Source organism: Labrus bergylta, chromosome 12 (assembly GCF_963930695.1).
Source record: "Labrus bergylta chromosome 12, fLabBer1.1, whole genome shotgun sequence".
NCBI lineage: Eukaryota > Metazoa > Chordata > Actinopteri > Labriformes > Labridae > Labrus > Labrus bergylta.
This window is the reverse complement of record NC_089206.1, coordinates 27288728-27306163: the sequence shown is the minus strand read 5'-3', so window position 1 is coordinate 27306163 and position 17436 is coordinate 27288728. Positions and strand designations below refer to the sequence as shown.

Here is a 17436-nt window from a genome sequence, read left to right as displayed (position 1 = left end):
GGGGCGCTGGCTGGCTGTCAATCATTTTAAGGTCACTGTAATACAGATGTGTAAGACACCTCACAGCAGCAGAGCTATATTTGGATTGGAGCCAAGTGTATGTTGTGAGCTGAAAAGGAAATGTGATTCACTGAAGTTGAATTAATGTATACGTCTGACATTTACAAGTCAAGGTAATTTCTTCTTTCTAGCCTATTAGAAGTGTACCAACATGGAGAGGAATTTGTAGGCTGTACCATCCTACAGAATACAAGCAAGACTCTTAACATGAAAACTATGTCAGCTATGTGTGTTCTGTTGCTGTTGTCTGACCTCAGCCGGATAAATTATTGAATCCACAGTCTGTTTCATTGAAAATTTACTTCAGAAACACCCTAACCTATAGTCAACAAAACGAGCAGCCCAGGTTCAAGTCCGGCCCTCGGCTCCTTTCCCACTTGTCATTCCCCTCTCTCGCCCCAATTTACTACACTGTCCTGTTTGTCAAATACAGGCATAACAAAGTGCAAAACTAAATTAAAAAAAAATCATGATAAACAAATAAAAAGGATGATGCTTTAAATAGAAAGTCCTTAATGTTTTGACTACATCATTATAATGCATTTTTTTAAATAACTTAATTCCTTGAGTCAGCAGGAAAACCTTTCCTCTGTCTATTTGTTAGGCATCGCACATAGTTTTGTTGAAAGCATTTTCAACATATTCATATCCTCAATAGTTCCACTATTAGATAGGTATGGCACAATGAGTCACAATGAAATGGGCTGTTGTGCTTTTGACATTTGATTACTGTGTGTGTGTGTGTGTGTGTGTGTGTGTGTGTGTCTGTGTGTGCGTTTCTGTGAAAATGAAGGTTATGTTTACTGACCATGCAAACTTAGATAAGAGGTGGCTCACATCTTTCAGGCACAGGCAAAAATGTGTTAGGCTTACTGTCACAGTTTATAAAAACATTGTGAACCTTCAATTTTTTCAATCAAAATTTGCATCTGTTTTTGCCTCTCTGGGTGTTCTGTGCACATTTTTGCAGACATTTTTTTTTAAATTATATGTTGAAGCATATTTTGCCTGGTGGAAAAAAGACCAACAGGAGGTCAGAATGAGTAAGCATAACATAAAGCAGATAAATGGGAAAATATTACAGGGTTACAGAGTGAAAAATGTTTCATAAAGAAAGAAAAACTGAGTCTACTCCATTAGCTCTAATGACATCTCGTAGTAACCTTTATACTGACCAATTAGTATAACTACATACAGCTTCTCTACAGGAGCACAGCTTATGTGTATCACTTTAAGAACATGCACAAACAAAGCTATAACACACATCATTATGACAACTGTGTAAGCCAGAATGACCGACTGGAAAAAATAGCCTCATTCACTACTACTATATCCCCTCATACAGTGTGTGTGTGTGTGTGTGTGTGTGTGTGTGTGTCATATGTATGTCATACGTGTGTCATCACTCAGTGCTCCATTTCTAGGCTGTGTCAGGTGCTGAGTAATTCTGCTTTTATGTGTTTTTATGTTGAATTCTTCAACCCAGACTGTGCAAACTATACATGTGTACTTTTTTTAATATATACATAACAAACCCCATTATTTTACCCTTTCAGGCTCCATTCGATTTTCTTAAAGAAATATAATTTTTATATTCTAGCTGTGTTAAGATGCAAACACAAACCCTGAAAAAAAGCCTGTACACAAAAAGGCAGGAGAAACGTTGGATTGAGGGGTCTGAAAAAATGAAAAATTAGCAGTCTGAAGGTGAAATAAATTGCCTGGGAAATAAAAAGAATGAAGGGATGAGGAGGACAGCCATGTGAGGCAGGAGTTTAGAACCAACTCTGAGAGGACAGCGGGGGTACAGTAAACTTAGTGACTTCTTACTTTTCTCTACCAGCCTGCACTGCCTCACCCCTTACATTTTTTATCTCTCTCGCTATTTATATATATAAAAAAAACATCACTGAATTATTGAAATATCAAGCGAGCGCTAACCTCCATGTTTCTCCATCAAACTGCCTTTCTGTTTTTCTCTAACTCTGTTAGACTACTTTGGCAGACACATTATTTTTAAGTGACGAAACAAAGTTGTTCCGTCAGACTATTTATTCTCTTGTATAGTGAAGAGATGACTGACCCGTCCCCAAAAATACTGAAGGGTAGGCAATGGTGGATTGGAACAAAAGCATTTCTTTAGATATAACATGTTTGTTTTGATCGAAACATGCACATATCAAATGTGGAGGTCTAAAATTAAGTTTGCATGTATTGTATGCCGAAGTTTGCATGGCTAACATGCTTTGGGCATAATGTAAGATAAAGAAAGTAGAGAAGTAGAGAGAAGCAGAGAAAGTAGAATACAACTACCCGCAATTCACACATACTCCGTGCGCGCCGCAGTCCATTAGCGACACGGTTTTGCTCCGTCGGACGGCTCGCGCCCATTCACACTGGATCCGTTTCTGCGACGTCAGCGCAGCGGAGCGCACCCATGTTGCTTTGTCTTTCTGAGGATGCATTGTTGTTAATTCAGTTCCTGTTTTGACGTAATGTTGATAAAGTGATGAAAAATACGATCGCGAGTCCGTATATTGTGTTTTATTTTGAAATTGACCGGATGCTCTGTGCGTCTCCTTGTCTGACGTCCTGTCGGGGCTGTCATATTCTGTCCAGCTTTACGCATGCCTGCAGTGTTCTCCGGTGAAAATCGACTCGCTGCGTATTTGAAACGGAGCAGAGCGTAGTGCCGTCGGTGGCTCGCGCTGGAGACGGACCGCAGCGCGCGCTGTGTGAGCACAATGATTGACTAGAGTGGAAGCCAAGTACAACGTAGTGCTGACGGACCGCTGCGCGCACGGAGTATGTGTGAATTGGGCTTTTAGTCTACATCCATAACAACAGCTCTGATAGGCTGTAGGAACAGTGTTGCTAAATGTTACTATCGGCATGCTGACAGAACCACACTAACAGTACTAACACATCCAGCAGGTTTATTGTTTTTTTAGATGCTAACCATCTTAGTATAGCTTATTAACATGTTAACATTTGCTCAAGTTGGAGGATGTGTCATCATGTAAAATAGCTGCTTAATTAAACTTTCTTGTGTTGATGGCGCTCAATGACAAGTCAGATCAGAACAAAGTAATATTACCATATCTCTATAACAAGGATGATATTTAGCAGAGACATACTCGTTTTATTTTTGGCTAACTTTAGGTTTAGATTTTATCACATGCATTTCAGAACAGACGGATTTCCAGAGATTTCAGGTCACATTTGCAGATAAATCTGCAGGAATATGTTCAACCAGAAGGAGAAAATTCACATTAAAGCTGAATAAATAAGTGAGAATTTTACAAAATTACAATGGGCAACTACTACATCAATGTATCTGTTTTAGTGATGTGAAAAGCAGTTCTTTTCAGTGTACTGAATCAGTAGAATCAGTTCAGTAAAGTGATTCGTTCAAAACATTCATTCACCGAATCGTTCAGTACTTCTCTGCAGCTCTGTCTGTGAATCAGAATTTAATAAGCTGAAACACGGCCGAACGTTTAGTTCTGCTCGTGATCGTACTGAGAACAGCCGGTGGTGAATAATAAACTAATGAGCTGAGAATTTAGTTGCATAAAGCTAGTTTGCAAACTGAAAGCTGCTAAAACAATCACATTTAGTTTCCCCTACCGTTCTGTTCAGTACGTTCAGTACACAAATCACTCACTGACTGACTGAGAGGAAGAGAGAGACTCGGAGGTGGAGCTCTCGTTCAGTTCGTTCACTGAACGTGAACGAGCGAGACTGCGAGTCACCAGCCTCAGTCACACACACACACACACACACACACACACACACACACACACACACACACACACACACACACACATACACACTGTACTGACTGAAACACGATCGTTAGTGGATGTTAAAACAGTCAGCTGAGTGAAATTAAGTTGGATATAAAAGCTGTTTGTAAACTGACAGCAGATATAAAAAGCACATACATTTTCGCGACACCTAAATGTTAAATAATATATTTTCTACTTCCTCAATTTTGGAGACATTAGAAGGAGAAGTAGGGGCGGGCTTTAGTGACACAGAGCTCCCGACCGACTCCGTCCTGTTGGTTCAGTCAGTACATATCACTGACATGACAGAGAGACGGAGGGCGGGCTTTGAGCGACTCTTACGGTCTAGAGAGAGAGACACGAGACGGGAGAGAGGAGAGCGCAACTGAAGTTGAGAAATGAACGACTCTTTTCAGTAAGTGATTCAGTTCAGTTCGTTCACCCAGATGATTCGTTCGTTTTGAACGAATCGTTCATGACCAACACATCACTAATCTGTTTAAGTAAGAAGTATGCAAAAGGTTGGCCTGGTCAAAAAACAAAGAAATCTTAAGAAAGTCAAACTTGTAGATGAACCTAACAAAGAATTTAGTAATTATCAGCAGAATCAGCAGAACAAAAGTCAGTGGATCATCTTAAGCTATTTTCAAATATGCGCGAACGTTTTTTATAGAATTTCAGGTGGACTGCCCCTGAACTCCTTCTGATCTGGCTGTTCACACATGCACCTCACAGCTGGTGACTATACTGTTTGGATGAGATGGGTGGGGGGGAGGAGCAGAAAGAGGCAACACGTGACATAAAAAGAAACACATGGCAGAAGAAGCAACCGGGTCCGTTATACGACACTATGATAATATTTGCCTTTATATCAATGCTATGTGTAGTTCCACAATATCACAGTTTCAACAAAAAAGCAGAGAAGCACATGGCCTACTGGCTAACAGAAAAAGTAATGCAGCAGTTTAATTATGTTCACGAAAAAACGCACCGATAGTGTGAATACAGTCTACGGTTGTGCACTGAATTCTCCTGATTATATCCTGTCTTCTCACATCAGCTAACTCTGACTTTCTGCAGAAAAATACTGAGGGGCTGGCAGGAGAAACTCAGAGTAAAGCTGGTGAAAAATGTGTCTGTTTGTGTTCATAAACGGCTCCGCCTGAAAACGTCAGGAGTTTTGTGATAGTGTGAAAGCGCTATGACAAATTTATACTGTGGGGATACTTGAAGATTTGATATATTGATACTTGAAATCCACAGCAACCAATCCAATAGCTGGTAAGCTATGTTGACAAACAAACAAACAGAAGTGTCCATTTTTGTGTGGGTCACAGTTAAAAACCAAAGTAGGACAATCCCTATGGGGAACAATGAATGCCAAACTAAACTGCAGTGCATGCAATGCTTCCTGAGATGTTTTTGAGTCTGCCAGAATAGAATTTAATGTTTTGTTGTTCTTTTATAATTCAAGGCTCTTAAAACTCAGAGGAGCAAATTTAGCTTATCTTGCCTCCCTCAGTCAAGCGTCCTCAGCAAATACTGTGATTGCATAGTTCTTTGGTCGCCATCTCCCCTCACTTGACTATTTTCTACCCAACAGCCCTACTTGCTGAGTTATTCTACATCTTGTGTGTGTGTTTGAGTTGGTTAGTGCACCTCTTCCTCCCTGTGGACCTAAAGCTGCACGTGATTTAGCGCTACATGTCTAGTTTCTCCTCAGCCTCTCTCCAGTGTTAGCTCTCCATCTGTTTCACTTCTCATCACTCTTTGTATTAGTTTCAATGTCTTTTTTATTAATGGTAGTTCTCTAAATTTCATCAGCTGTCTTTATCTTAATGAGAACTCCTCTTTTACACCTTTTTTTAAAACCTTTTTTCAACAAAATGTCAACCGTTTTATAATCCTCACTTTAGTCTTAATTCATCCATATCTATTGTTACTAACCAGATATTCTTGAATATCTTTTTTTGTGTGGTCTTTAAGTTTTCTGGTCCTAGTTACTTTTTTTCCTCTTGCTTGAGTGGAACTCAAATTTTAGCGTAAACTGTGCCATCATGATCTTTTCCCTTACAAACTTTTTTTTTTTAAATGTGGCCATTATATTTTTTTAAACTTTGCAATATTTATTTGTTCATCCTCAGGTAGTCTGTCAAAAATGTCATTCACATCTTCTGGAGTTACCCACATTACAAACACAGACACATACATGCACACTATTTAAGTGTCTTCTTTTGATTTGCGTGTGTGACAGTTTTGATGGCACAGATTTCTCACGGTCTAAATAACATTATGACCCTTTCTTTATCTTTGCTTTCTATGTGCATCTATTACTGTCCCAAACACAGTAGCAGCACTTATAAATAACCATGTTCATTATCTCTTGGTCTAACTTAAGGCAGTGATAGTACATTACAGTACGAACATCCATACTCCCCAAAGACCCTGAAGGGGTCGTGTTTCCTCATTCTCAATCTGCTTGACTGACTGACTGACTTGCATGCATCCCTGCATCTCTCTCATTTCTATCATCTCTTTCATCCCTCCACTCTTCTTTCATGCTTTTCAGCCATCTTTACATGCTAGTATTCTCAATCATATGTACCCAGTCCTTTCCTCTTATACCTTAATGACTGACCCTTTGATTTCCTTCCTTCACTGTTTTTCTGACTTCTCCCATTATCTCCCCTTCCTCTACCACATTTTCCTTACTTCTACATTCTCTTTAAAACAGCATTTTGGGCTATGGGCCTATACACACTGAGGATGAAAAGTGTTTGGACTGGAGAAAAGATTGTAAATTCCTCAGAGTATAGAAAGAGCTTCAGGTAAGCATCCTTACAGTGAAAACTCTGAGAGTGGAATGAATAGCATTTTCTATTTGTGCAAAATGGTATTGATTGTCTGGGAGGAGATGCTTCTATGTGTGAGTGTTGGTGTGTGCAATTACAGTACTGTTTGTACAGTACGGTGAGTTACATTGTGTTAGCATCTTTGCATGCACTGTATTGCATTTGTGTTATTTGTTTTCTTACCTCCACCAGATGTGGTGTCGGGTTGAAGCCACATAGGTTGCAAACTTGGCTGTGACACTGTGTACAGGTGTTGTAGTTAGGTGGGTCAGAACTGTTGATGTTCAGCTCCGTTTTACAAAGAGGACAGTTCACTTTAGGCTTAACGGGCTCTGGAGCAGGCACAGGGGCTACCGCAGGTTCCTGCTTTTGCGGCGCCTTTTGCGTATGAGCAGGTGACTGCTGATGTGTTCCTTGTGGTTGTTGTCCTTGCAGCCCTTTTTGATGATGCGCCGGCGACTGATGTTGTGGCATTCCTTGTTGATGGGGCATGGTCTGTTGCTTTTGGGATGGCATATGCGGTCCACCCATTTGGGGACCTCCTATTTGGCTTGTTGTTTGAGGACCCCCCATTTTGCCTTGTGGATAAGGGCCTCCCATTTGGCTCTGTGGATAAGGGCCTCCCATATGACCTGCCGCATGAGGACCTCCCATTTGACTCTGCCCATGTGAACCTCCCATTTGACCTGGTGCATGAGGACCTCCCATTTGACTCTGCCCATGTGGACCTCCCATTTGATCTGGTGCATGAGGACCTCCCATTTGACTCTGCCCATGAGGACCTCCCATTTGACCCGGTGCATGAGGACCTCCCATTTGACCCGGTGCATGAGGACCTCCCATTTGACCCGGTGCATGTTGACCTCCCCTTTGACCAGGTGCATGAGGTCCTCCCATTTGACCCGTTGCATGAGGTCCTCCCATTTGACCCGTTGCATGAGGTCCTCCCATTTGCCCCATTGCATGAGGTCCTCCCATTTGACCCATTGCATGAGGGCCTCCCATTTGGCCTGATGAATGAGGTCCTCCCATTTGGCTGGTTGCATGAGGACCTCCCATTTGGCCTGATGCATGAGGGCCACTCATTTGAGTTGGAGCATGAGGGCCTCCCATACCAAATGCTTTGCTGCCTGGGGCACCTTGTTGCTGCTTGTTGTCAGGAGATGCATTACTGAACACCACTTTGCCTCGTGCAGGGCTAGGCTGGGTGGAGGCAGTTGATAGAGGGTCAACATTGATGAGTGTACTAGCCTGATTAAGCAGAGACGCCCCAAAGCCAAACAGTTTGGTCAGGCCATCCTGGGCAGGAGGTGGGGCCTGACTCTGAGGTCTGTGGGCAGGAGAAGAGCCGGCGCTTCTGGTCTGATCATGATGCCGTGCCATAGACTGATGCATTGGGGAACCCCGACCCAAATCAGGTTGGGAGGGGGCCTTGGTCAACCCTGGGAGGGGCACAGCTCCGGGGTGGGGAATTCGTGGACCTCCTGGCTGGTTGGGGCCACCTACAGGACCTCCGACAGCTCCTTGGGCGCCAGGACCTCTTTGGGAGTATGGGTCTGACCTCATGCCCTGCTGATAAGGCCCTGTCTGAGTCTGAGAGGCGCCAGGGCCTTGGTGTCTTTGCAAGCCTGGGGAGCTTTGAGGCTGAGGCCCCTGTTGGGATGTAGGGTACAACTGGGGCTGAGACTGGGGATACTGCTGGGACTGGGAGTATGGCTGAGACTGGGAGTAGGGTTGCGTCTGGCCGTAGGGCTGAGGCTGTTGCTGCTGCTGCGGCTGCTGTTGTGGCTGCTGATGTTGCTGCTGTCGCTGGGTGGGCTGACTCTGCGCCAAAGGTTTTGGCTGGGCTGCTGCTGTTGGTTGTGTTGGCTGAGGCGTCGGCTGCTGAGGCTGGACAATGGGTTTGGCTTGGTGGGACGGAGAGTGAATCTGCTGTTGGCTCTTAGAGCGAGGTGTGGTCATATCAATGCCAAGAGCTCTCTGCATCTGACAATTCAGACACAGCCATTCCTGGACCTGCAGACAGAGGACAGACAGATTGAATGTCATTCAACATTACAATTTAATTTTCTCATAGAAAATCCGTTTTGGCAATGTAAATGTAGAACAATGTAAATCGAAACAGCTTGCTCTGACTCATCATTGAAGCAGTATTTGTATTAAAAATTGTTTTTGAATGCACCATTTCAATAAACGGAACAGCCAGCTGAACTTTAGTATCTGAGAATTTTGCTGAACCATAAAAAGGTTACGTCGATTTTAACAAAGGTATAATAAATAGATTATAGTAGGTTTTCTGTAGTGACATAAGAAAAGTTACAGCACAAACACAACTGAAAATAAATTCCATGTATAGCAAGATAAGGGGGAAAGCAATAGAAGAAATACATTTCTGAAAGGACTGAATTATACAAAACTCTCCTCTTCTATGTTAATTTTTTCCTTTCCAACCAGATTGCCATTGATTTCTTGAAAATATCATTGCTGACTAATACAGGATGCAGCACTGAATCTATTTATATAAATAACATAGACACACTACTCCTTCAACCTACTTCCGTGCTGCAAATGATTGCAGCTGATGAGTGCATTTGGATGGCTACACATAAAAATAACAGAAATCCTGAGAGAATAGTTGTAATCAGCCACAAATAGAGGGAATGAAGTAAATCAACCACAAACTGACTGCGGAGCTTTTATGATTGCTGAGCCAAAACCGCATCCTAAGTGAAAAGCATCACATCTCTCACAGACATATGCACACATGAATTCACATGGGCACACAGGTATGAAAACATATAGGAATCAAGAGAAGACACAAGCAAGACACAGACAGCCACATTACATACACACACAGTCAAATGAAATGAATATGAAAGATGTCAGCATCTAAAAATAAGAAAAAAACATCACCCCTCCTCCTCCTCCTCTTCTCCTGTCTTCCTCCTCCCTTTCTCCTCTTCCTCCAGATGAGAGCTGATACTCCCTTGTGTCCGGACCTCGCTTGGCTCTCTAATTTCTTGTGACTGCAAGAAACGCGCAGCTCCTCTCTGAACTGTGTCAACCTGCTCTTTTCCGGTTTGTCCTACTGTAGCTTTGAATCTACCACGGCAACCAAGCTGCCATAAATAGTGCTACTTAAGCTCCTCTGCAAGCAGGAAAATGCTAGTAAATCTGTGCACGTTCCAAGCGTTTCTCCCATCCCCTTTTCTTCCCACAATGCAACGCGGAAATTATGAACTGTATCACCCTACTCGCTATCAACTGAACCACCCCCCTTATGTGTCTGCGAAGTGCTACAAGACAAGGTGGCTCATTGACTTTGAGGGGAAGATGTGCCAAGCAAAAGGAGAAGGGGAAAAAAAATGCCAGCATCCGTTACGTATGCTAACTAAGCAGTTCCTCCCACTGTGCTTTCCCAGCCTGCTTTGCTGTCTGGCTTTTTCTAGCTTGACAGCATCCCTGATCCCATGTTCTGTTAACTCAGCGGCTACAGCCACTGCTACAGCTTGACATTCTCCATTCCTCCTTAACATATTCTCTTTGTAGCTGTCTTTCCTTCTCTCTCTGCTTCCCTCCCCCCTGATTTTTCTCCTCTTCATATACCCTCTCTTTTTCCCTTACTCTTTTTTTTGTTGCATTTCTCCCTTCACCCTCCTTTTAGGATTCCCTCCCCGATCAGCCTGAAAAATGTAGGTCTCGTTCCTTGAATAGCTGTAGCGGAAGATGATTTGAAAGTATAATTTTGCTGTGCAGGCTCCTCCTACATTGTGCTGCCATAATTACATCTGATGAAGATGGCGAGAGGGAGATGAAGAGAGGTAGATAAGGGAGAGAGAGAAACAGGGAGCTAATTTTAATGAGTCCCTGTCCGTCCATTTGCTTTATAAGCAACATCACAAGAGACACTTGAAGGAATGAGGGGAAGAGCGAGGGATGGAGTGATAGAGGGATGGAAAAGAGCAGGGAGGAGATGGAGAGGGAGAGGAGTCAGCAGTTTTTAATCCAGGCAGCTCTTCAGCTCTCATCATGTCAAGCTTAATCACAGAACAGCACCACAGAATATCCACTTCTGCTTCTCTGTGATTTAAACCAGTGAATCCACTACACACCTGTGTACAGTTACATACAGGCTAGAGAGAATCACTGAGCGAGTGGTTTGTTTCGAGGCTCACCATACATTCATAAACACATTTACTCTCTAACAGAGTATCCAGTTAGACAGAGTTTTTGTTTAATGAGACATCAGTCTGACACGTCAGCCCTAGTTAAGTGGAAGTAAGGAAACTTGATTTGTATTGCTAAAAGCATCAATACTAACTTTACTGTATTTAACTGTCTGCAGTTAGACTATACCTCTAAACCTATACATATAAAAGCACAACAATGTTCATTAGGAGATACTGTACCGTCAGTGCATCAAGGTTATGTTCAATTTATTATTCAGTTTTGGGGGACATAGTTCAAATGCAATTTTGTTGCAGCCGCACTTATTTCTGTAGCATACATGTGCCACTGATGTTTGCATTCAACTTTTGTTCCACCTTTAAGTCTCCACTAAACCTGAAGCCTGTTGAAGCTTTTTCTGCTGTGTTCTGTAGAGTCTGTTAAAATACATTATTTTATATTGTATGAAAATATTAAAAAATATAGTCTCACATGTTGTTTTTACCAGGAACTCGTACACAATATTCTACAAATATTTGTTTATCATTATCCCTTACATTATGTAGTAAAGCAGCATTTGAAAGTTTGCCAGCTACACATACTGTTTTAAGCCTGCAGCATGTAAAAGAGATGCCAACCTTTTCAGCTAAATAACCTCAACAGAGTTCAAGAGGAGGCGTTGTCATTGTTCTGACACAATGCAATCAGAAGATATAATATGTGCACTAACACAGAGCAACAGAGTAAAGCCAAACCAAGCTAGAAAGTTTAGTTGTCTCTCACTTAACCTTTAAGTGGAGAGAGTCCGCACTGAGATGAAAAGTGCCCTTTTCAAGAGAAAGCTGGCCACGAAGCAACATGTAGCAGCTGAAAATGTTAATGCAAAGACTAACCCAGGAGGAAAGGCCAAAAAAATATAAAAATAAGTTGCTGTAAAGTTGGAAAATAAAGCCTGGCAGGTCTTTCAAATGTCCCTAAATGTTTCAAGATATGGCATACAATACCAGGACCCTGAATCTGAAGCAGCTAAATGGAATTTGGACATAGTTATTTTACAATGAATACATTTACTTTTAAAGATGTCTGGGTAAAAAAGAGGAAAATTGGAACTAATACAAGACACTGACAGAAAGTAAATAAATTAAGTCTTACTTTTTTTAAACTTATGTCTTGTCAATGTTTTATTCTAGGGCATATCCATTTCTTGAATGGATAATGCAAAAAAAAAAAAACAATTCACAACAAGTCAGTCTGTTGCATAAAACTGCATGGGACAGAGTATTTTGCATATGGAAGTCATTTAAGATCACATAATTATCCTACAGACTGACACAGATTCACTCAGACAGTGTTCCAACCATTAAAGGGCAGGTTTGACAGGTGTCTTATGGCATCAGAGTACCTGTGTCATGTCAGGTTAAAGTCCATTTATGTGCATGGCTCAAAAAATCAGTTTGCATATTGTAGAACATCTGGCAGTTGTCAGGACTGTAGAAGTTAGTACGAGAATATAAGGTTGCAAATGTTTTTTGTTTTTTTTTCTGAGGAAACTAAAATCAACCCTGACAATCTCCAATGATGACACTGCACTCTCCAGCAGGTAAATATAACTCCTTTCTCCAGAATCCAATGTGACTATTTCTTCCCTTTTTTAAGGAAAAAAAATCATCAAAGGCTGCACAACGTTTCACATGATAAGTTGGTCTAAATTGCTGAACATACGAGAACAACTTTAAATGCATCACATCTACAATCTCTCAGTAAAAATCTATTCATTGTTGTAATCAAATCAACATGTAACGGATAAGTAAGACATCGCGAAATGCCTCTCAAAAGAACCTTGCAAATTAAAAATGAATTGAAAAATGATTTGAAATTGTCCTTTTTAAATGAAATAGTTGCTATTGAACAATGCATCACAGCCACTCCAGATTTATGCAAAACGCTTCCTAAAAGGTTTCCAGCCTTTACAGAAAAGTGTTAGCTAAGCTAACAACTTGACTGCTGGTGACCTGAATCTGACTCCTTGTGGTGCACACTGGACTTGGTCACGGGCTGCTCTCCTACCTAAGTTGACTAATGCTTAATGTCAAAGAACAAACAGCATAATGCAACGCTTACAGAAGGGATATGCCTAACCCATAGTTAAGGCTAGACTAGCAGCATTCAATTATTAACTGTAATATTTAATGGTCTTTATCTGCTCCACGTATCACTGTCCTGCTTTCTTTTTCTGAGTCTTTTTTCACTCCCAGAACGATAACTCCTGTGTAATTTCCTTTCGGTGACTATCATTGACAAACTCAGGTTTTCACTGGAATAATGCATGCAACGCTTAAAAAACACAGCCTGAGTGAGTGCTGTGAGACACTGCCCCACTAGAGAGGTTTGGTACTGTCATTGCAAAATTCACATTTTGAGCCACTGCTGTGGTTTAAAAGTTTGTCAGCCCTTGGGGTCCCCAACTGGCCTGGGGCCACAAGCAGTTGTCTGCCTTGACAGTTGACAAGCAGCGCCTCTGAGACAACTCTACCAGTTTCTCATTTTAATAAATCTCTGTTACTGTTATCCCTGGACAGATAACTACTGTCCCTGCTTGCCTGCTTAGAATAAAAACTCATCTGCTGGCTTACAAGTGTATTTCCTTTTTTGGAAGTAAAAAGTCCAACCCAGGCACAAGTGAATCCCTTACCTTTGTTTACAGTCCTCAGTATTTATGATTGGCCACTGTCACTGTATCGTGAGTCTGCAAAGGTGCTAACAATAAGAGGTGTTCTGAGTAGAAGTGCTCTGAGAGTTCTTACAAATGTGCCTGCAGCAGCTCAAGTCGTCAAGTACGTTGATTTTATGGATAGTGGAACTGATATGCCATCATAAAAAAACCTTTTCATCTTTCTGTTATGTACTGTAGGTGCGTTTTTGTGCGTTTCTAAACTTTTTTTTTTCACAGCTCACAGTACATTAGGAACTCCAAGCATTAATTTACCTGTGAGCAATAAAGGCGAGCAATCCAACAAAGACAGTTCATTTCAAAAGTTTTAAACCTTCTAGTGACTGAATCTATAAAGTGTAATATGGACTGGTTTTAAGACAATAGTATAGTGGAGAATAAAACTGGCAAATCTAAGTTTCCCCCAACTACACTTTCTGTAGAATTAGCTGGAATTTGACACCCAGCCCATATCACAATTAGCAGCTTTAGAGAACAAAAGGGAATAGAGGGTTGCACAGAGCAAAGTTCACTATGACTCTAATCTAATTTGTCCTTAATTAGCCTGCAGACCCAAAGAGATGAACACAGAGAAAGTGGGAGGAACAAGATCCAATCATAGAGCTAAAACTGCAGAGGAGGAACTTTATGAGATACCCCCCACACTTTTTTTTTTTGCTTCACTTTATTTATTTTAATAAAGAAGCTAAACCAAATTAGCAATCTGATTGATGAAGTACTTGATGCATCATTATCCTGTAATCCATGCTTGACTTTAAATTCACTGGATATAATAGAACCAATACATAAATAAAAATCAATCATATAAAAAAAAACAATCTAAATAAATTAGAGCAAAGTTGGAAGGGGAGAAAAAAATGTGCAAGTCATTCTCTTTTGTGAGCCGTGCAGGTGCATAATACCAAACAGTATGCACACTTTCTCTTTATCTCCCTCAGACACGCTCACTCTCTCCCTGTAAGCCTTACACAAACACACACTCGCACAAACACACACTTACACAAACACGCACTAACCTTTGAAAAGAAGCCACCGCTCTGTCATCAGGAGCGAGGCAAAACAGAGGACTGACACCTCGAGGTTCGATGACGGGATGAGCTATTTCCTGTGACTGTCACATTCAAAGTATGACATGGATACAAACCCAGTCTCACTCAAAAACACACACATTACACACTCAAAAACACACACACGTACCCGCCAACCAGCTGTCTACATCAAATATTCATATCCCTGATCTCCAAACATTGCCAGGACTGTACAGGTGTTAGCAACGTTTCACGGATAAAACTCGAAGCATGAATCACAACATTATCTACACAAACATCCGCAGACATTTCACCTTAGAACTTCTCAGCACGCAATCACCACAGTGTTAAACTACAGTCGATTAACACTCTCATTAATGTTTCATTTTGCAAACGCCTGTATTTCCAGGAAGTTGTTTGGATATAAATGTAGTGCAGTGTTCCTTCACTTTGTCATCATACATATCCTGGAAGTCATCCTGCAGCCGCTCAGATGGACCATTCCCGTGATAAATGGCTCAATTCAAAGGCACCTCAACAGAGTAAATGGATCCCACACATGTAGAGGCCATTCATTCTTTACCACCTTATATGCTGGGGTCTTCTTTACTCACAGAGGCTTGAGTCTCACAAAGGTTGGTACTGCACATTCATAGTTGCTACATGCTTTAAGATGCAATACAGATTATCACACCTTCATAGTCTATTGTATATTCCCTTGTGTTCACTATATTGTGAACAGGGGTGTAAACAAACACTATAGTGTTTCAGGACCTCATTATTGATTGTAGTGCAAAGGTTTTTTCGAAGAAAAACCACTAAACAATAGTTTTTATCTAGTGGACATCTGGAGTTTGTATCCTTTAACTGATGTACATTTGATGTTGTTCAAGAAGTGTTACAGTTGCGAGAAGAGGGCACAATACTTAACCTTTCCTTTTACAACCCACCAATCTGCAATCGTCATGCACAAACTTTTAGCTTCAAATGTTAAAATGTTTGCATTTTAAGCATACAAGTTCTTAGATCGCCCACTGTATTTTCAGCAACGGCATACAAATATTTAAATGTATTTTTACTCATGACACCATGGTTGAACTAACAAAAGAAAATATGGATACTTTTTGCAGTCAGAAGTTCAACAAAATGTCTTATGTGGTGATTGCTAGAAATGTAATTACAATTTGTGTCTATATCCCAGACATGAGGCACACTTGAACAGGAGAGGGAGTCCTAATATGTGGCTCAAGTTGAACAATGGGCACAGTTTGTTAAAGTGTATGCACCGAAAGCGACTGGTTATTTGAAGACTAAAAATGTTGAATTCTTTTAAGATGTATGTTTATGACAACAACCACAACCAAAGTTGTTAGTCACAACTAACAACTTTGTATAGTTTGGTAAAATAACTAAGAAGTCAGTATAGTTACATATGTTTTATTATATATATATGTAACCTATATTTAGGTTACTTAAAGCAACAATATGGTGGGGGGAGGGGGGCGCCCCATGTACAGAGGCCAAAGTCCTCAAAGCAGGCGACCTGGGTTCGAATCCGACCTATGGCTCATTTTCATGATAACTGACTCTGTCCACTGTCCTATCTCTTAAAAACAAGAGACAGGAAAATAAGAAATAAGAGACCCCCCCCCCCCCCATTACATGTTAATTAAACACAAAAATACTTGGTTGTATTACACTAACTCATATCACACACTAATGGAAACGTTTTTGGCCTTAATTTAAAGCTATACACCATGCTAGAAGATCGTATACATGTAACCTAACCCAATGCATTATAATTAAAGAAATGTAAATGGTTGCAGTATTCTTTACATGCAGCCATCCAGGTTGGCCCAGAAAACATACCGACCATGCTGTTAATCCACATCAGCGGCGTTAGATATGTTCACTTTATCAAAAAGCAGTCTAACTGAAATATTTCTGCTGGAGGAATGTCTTCTAAATTCAAGCAATTATCTTTGTGTCGGTATAAGGAAAATGTTCTTATCTACTCTGGCTCCATATAGAGAGGGAGTAAAGCAGCACAGCAGGAGTTAAGTCGGCACAATATCAACCACTTTGAAGAAACAGAGAGGGGTCTATAGAAATACAAGAAAAACATTTACAGGTGCCTTTTTTATAACATCCAAGAGCTTTAATTAACCTACCCTGTGCTATAATTGGCTGAGAGAAGCTGGAAATGTCACATATAATGTAAAGTTAATGAAGCCCACCGCAGGTATAAGAAGCTGTTTGCGATGTGGTGTAAGCGGTCTGAACCGGAGCTGCTCCTTTACTCTCGCCTGGGAATTGGCCACAGTACACACTCTCTTAATATATACACATACATTTACACACACTGCACAGGCGAACATGCTCCTGCAGAATTCATACACAACTCCAAACAGGGATAAGTACACAGCTCTTAATAGAGTTGTCTATCAACATTGGCGCAGAGGCTTTCACAGGGCGAGGAGGGAGGCAAACATATAACAGTAGGCGTGTTTGTGAAGATGAAAGCCAAAGATGAACAAAATGAACGTAATGTCTTCAAACTGTTGTCTTTTTCTAATGTTCATCGATGTGGTCTGGGATCTGTCTAACTTTTGTAGGGTGAAAGATAATGTCCCTTATCTTAATCCCTCCTACACGCCTCTCATTGGTCGATGGATTTACATGGATCATTAAACAATTTAGAGATACAAGTGGGGACCCAGAGGTTTTGGACCTCTTTGTGTTACCTTTCAACCACAAACACGAGTAATACACACTGTTTAAAAAATGATGCCTGTGAAGAGGCTTAA

General features: G+C 41.1%; 1 protein-coding gene across 1 annotated transcript in view; it reads right to left on the bottom strand.

Annotated features, from left to right (window-relative positions):
• The window catches only part of bsna (bassoon presynaptic cytomatrix protein a), a 154395-nt gene that overhangs the window by 76568 nt on the left and 60391 nt on the right, over positions 1-17436 (bottom strand). Inside the window, exon 3 of the mRNA XM_065961513.1 lies at positions 6887-8719. Coding sequence (XP_065817585.1) covers positions 6887-8719 — 1833 coding nt within the window. The remainder of the gene's footprint in view (positions 1-6886; positions 8720-17436) is intronic.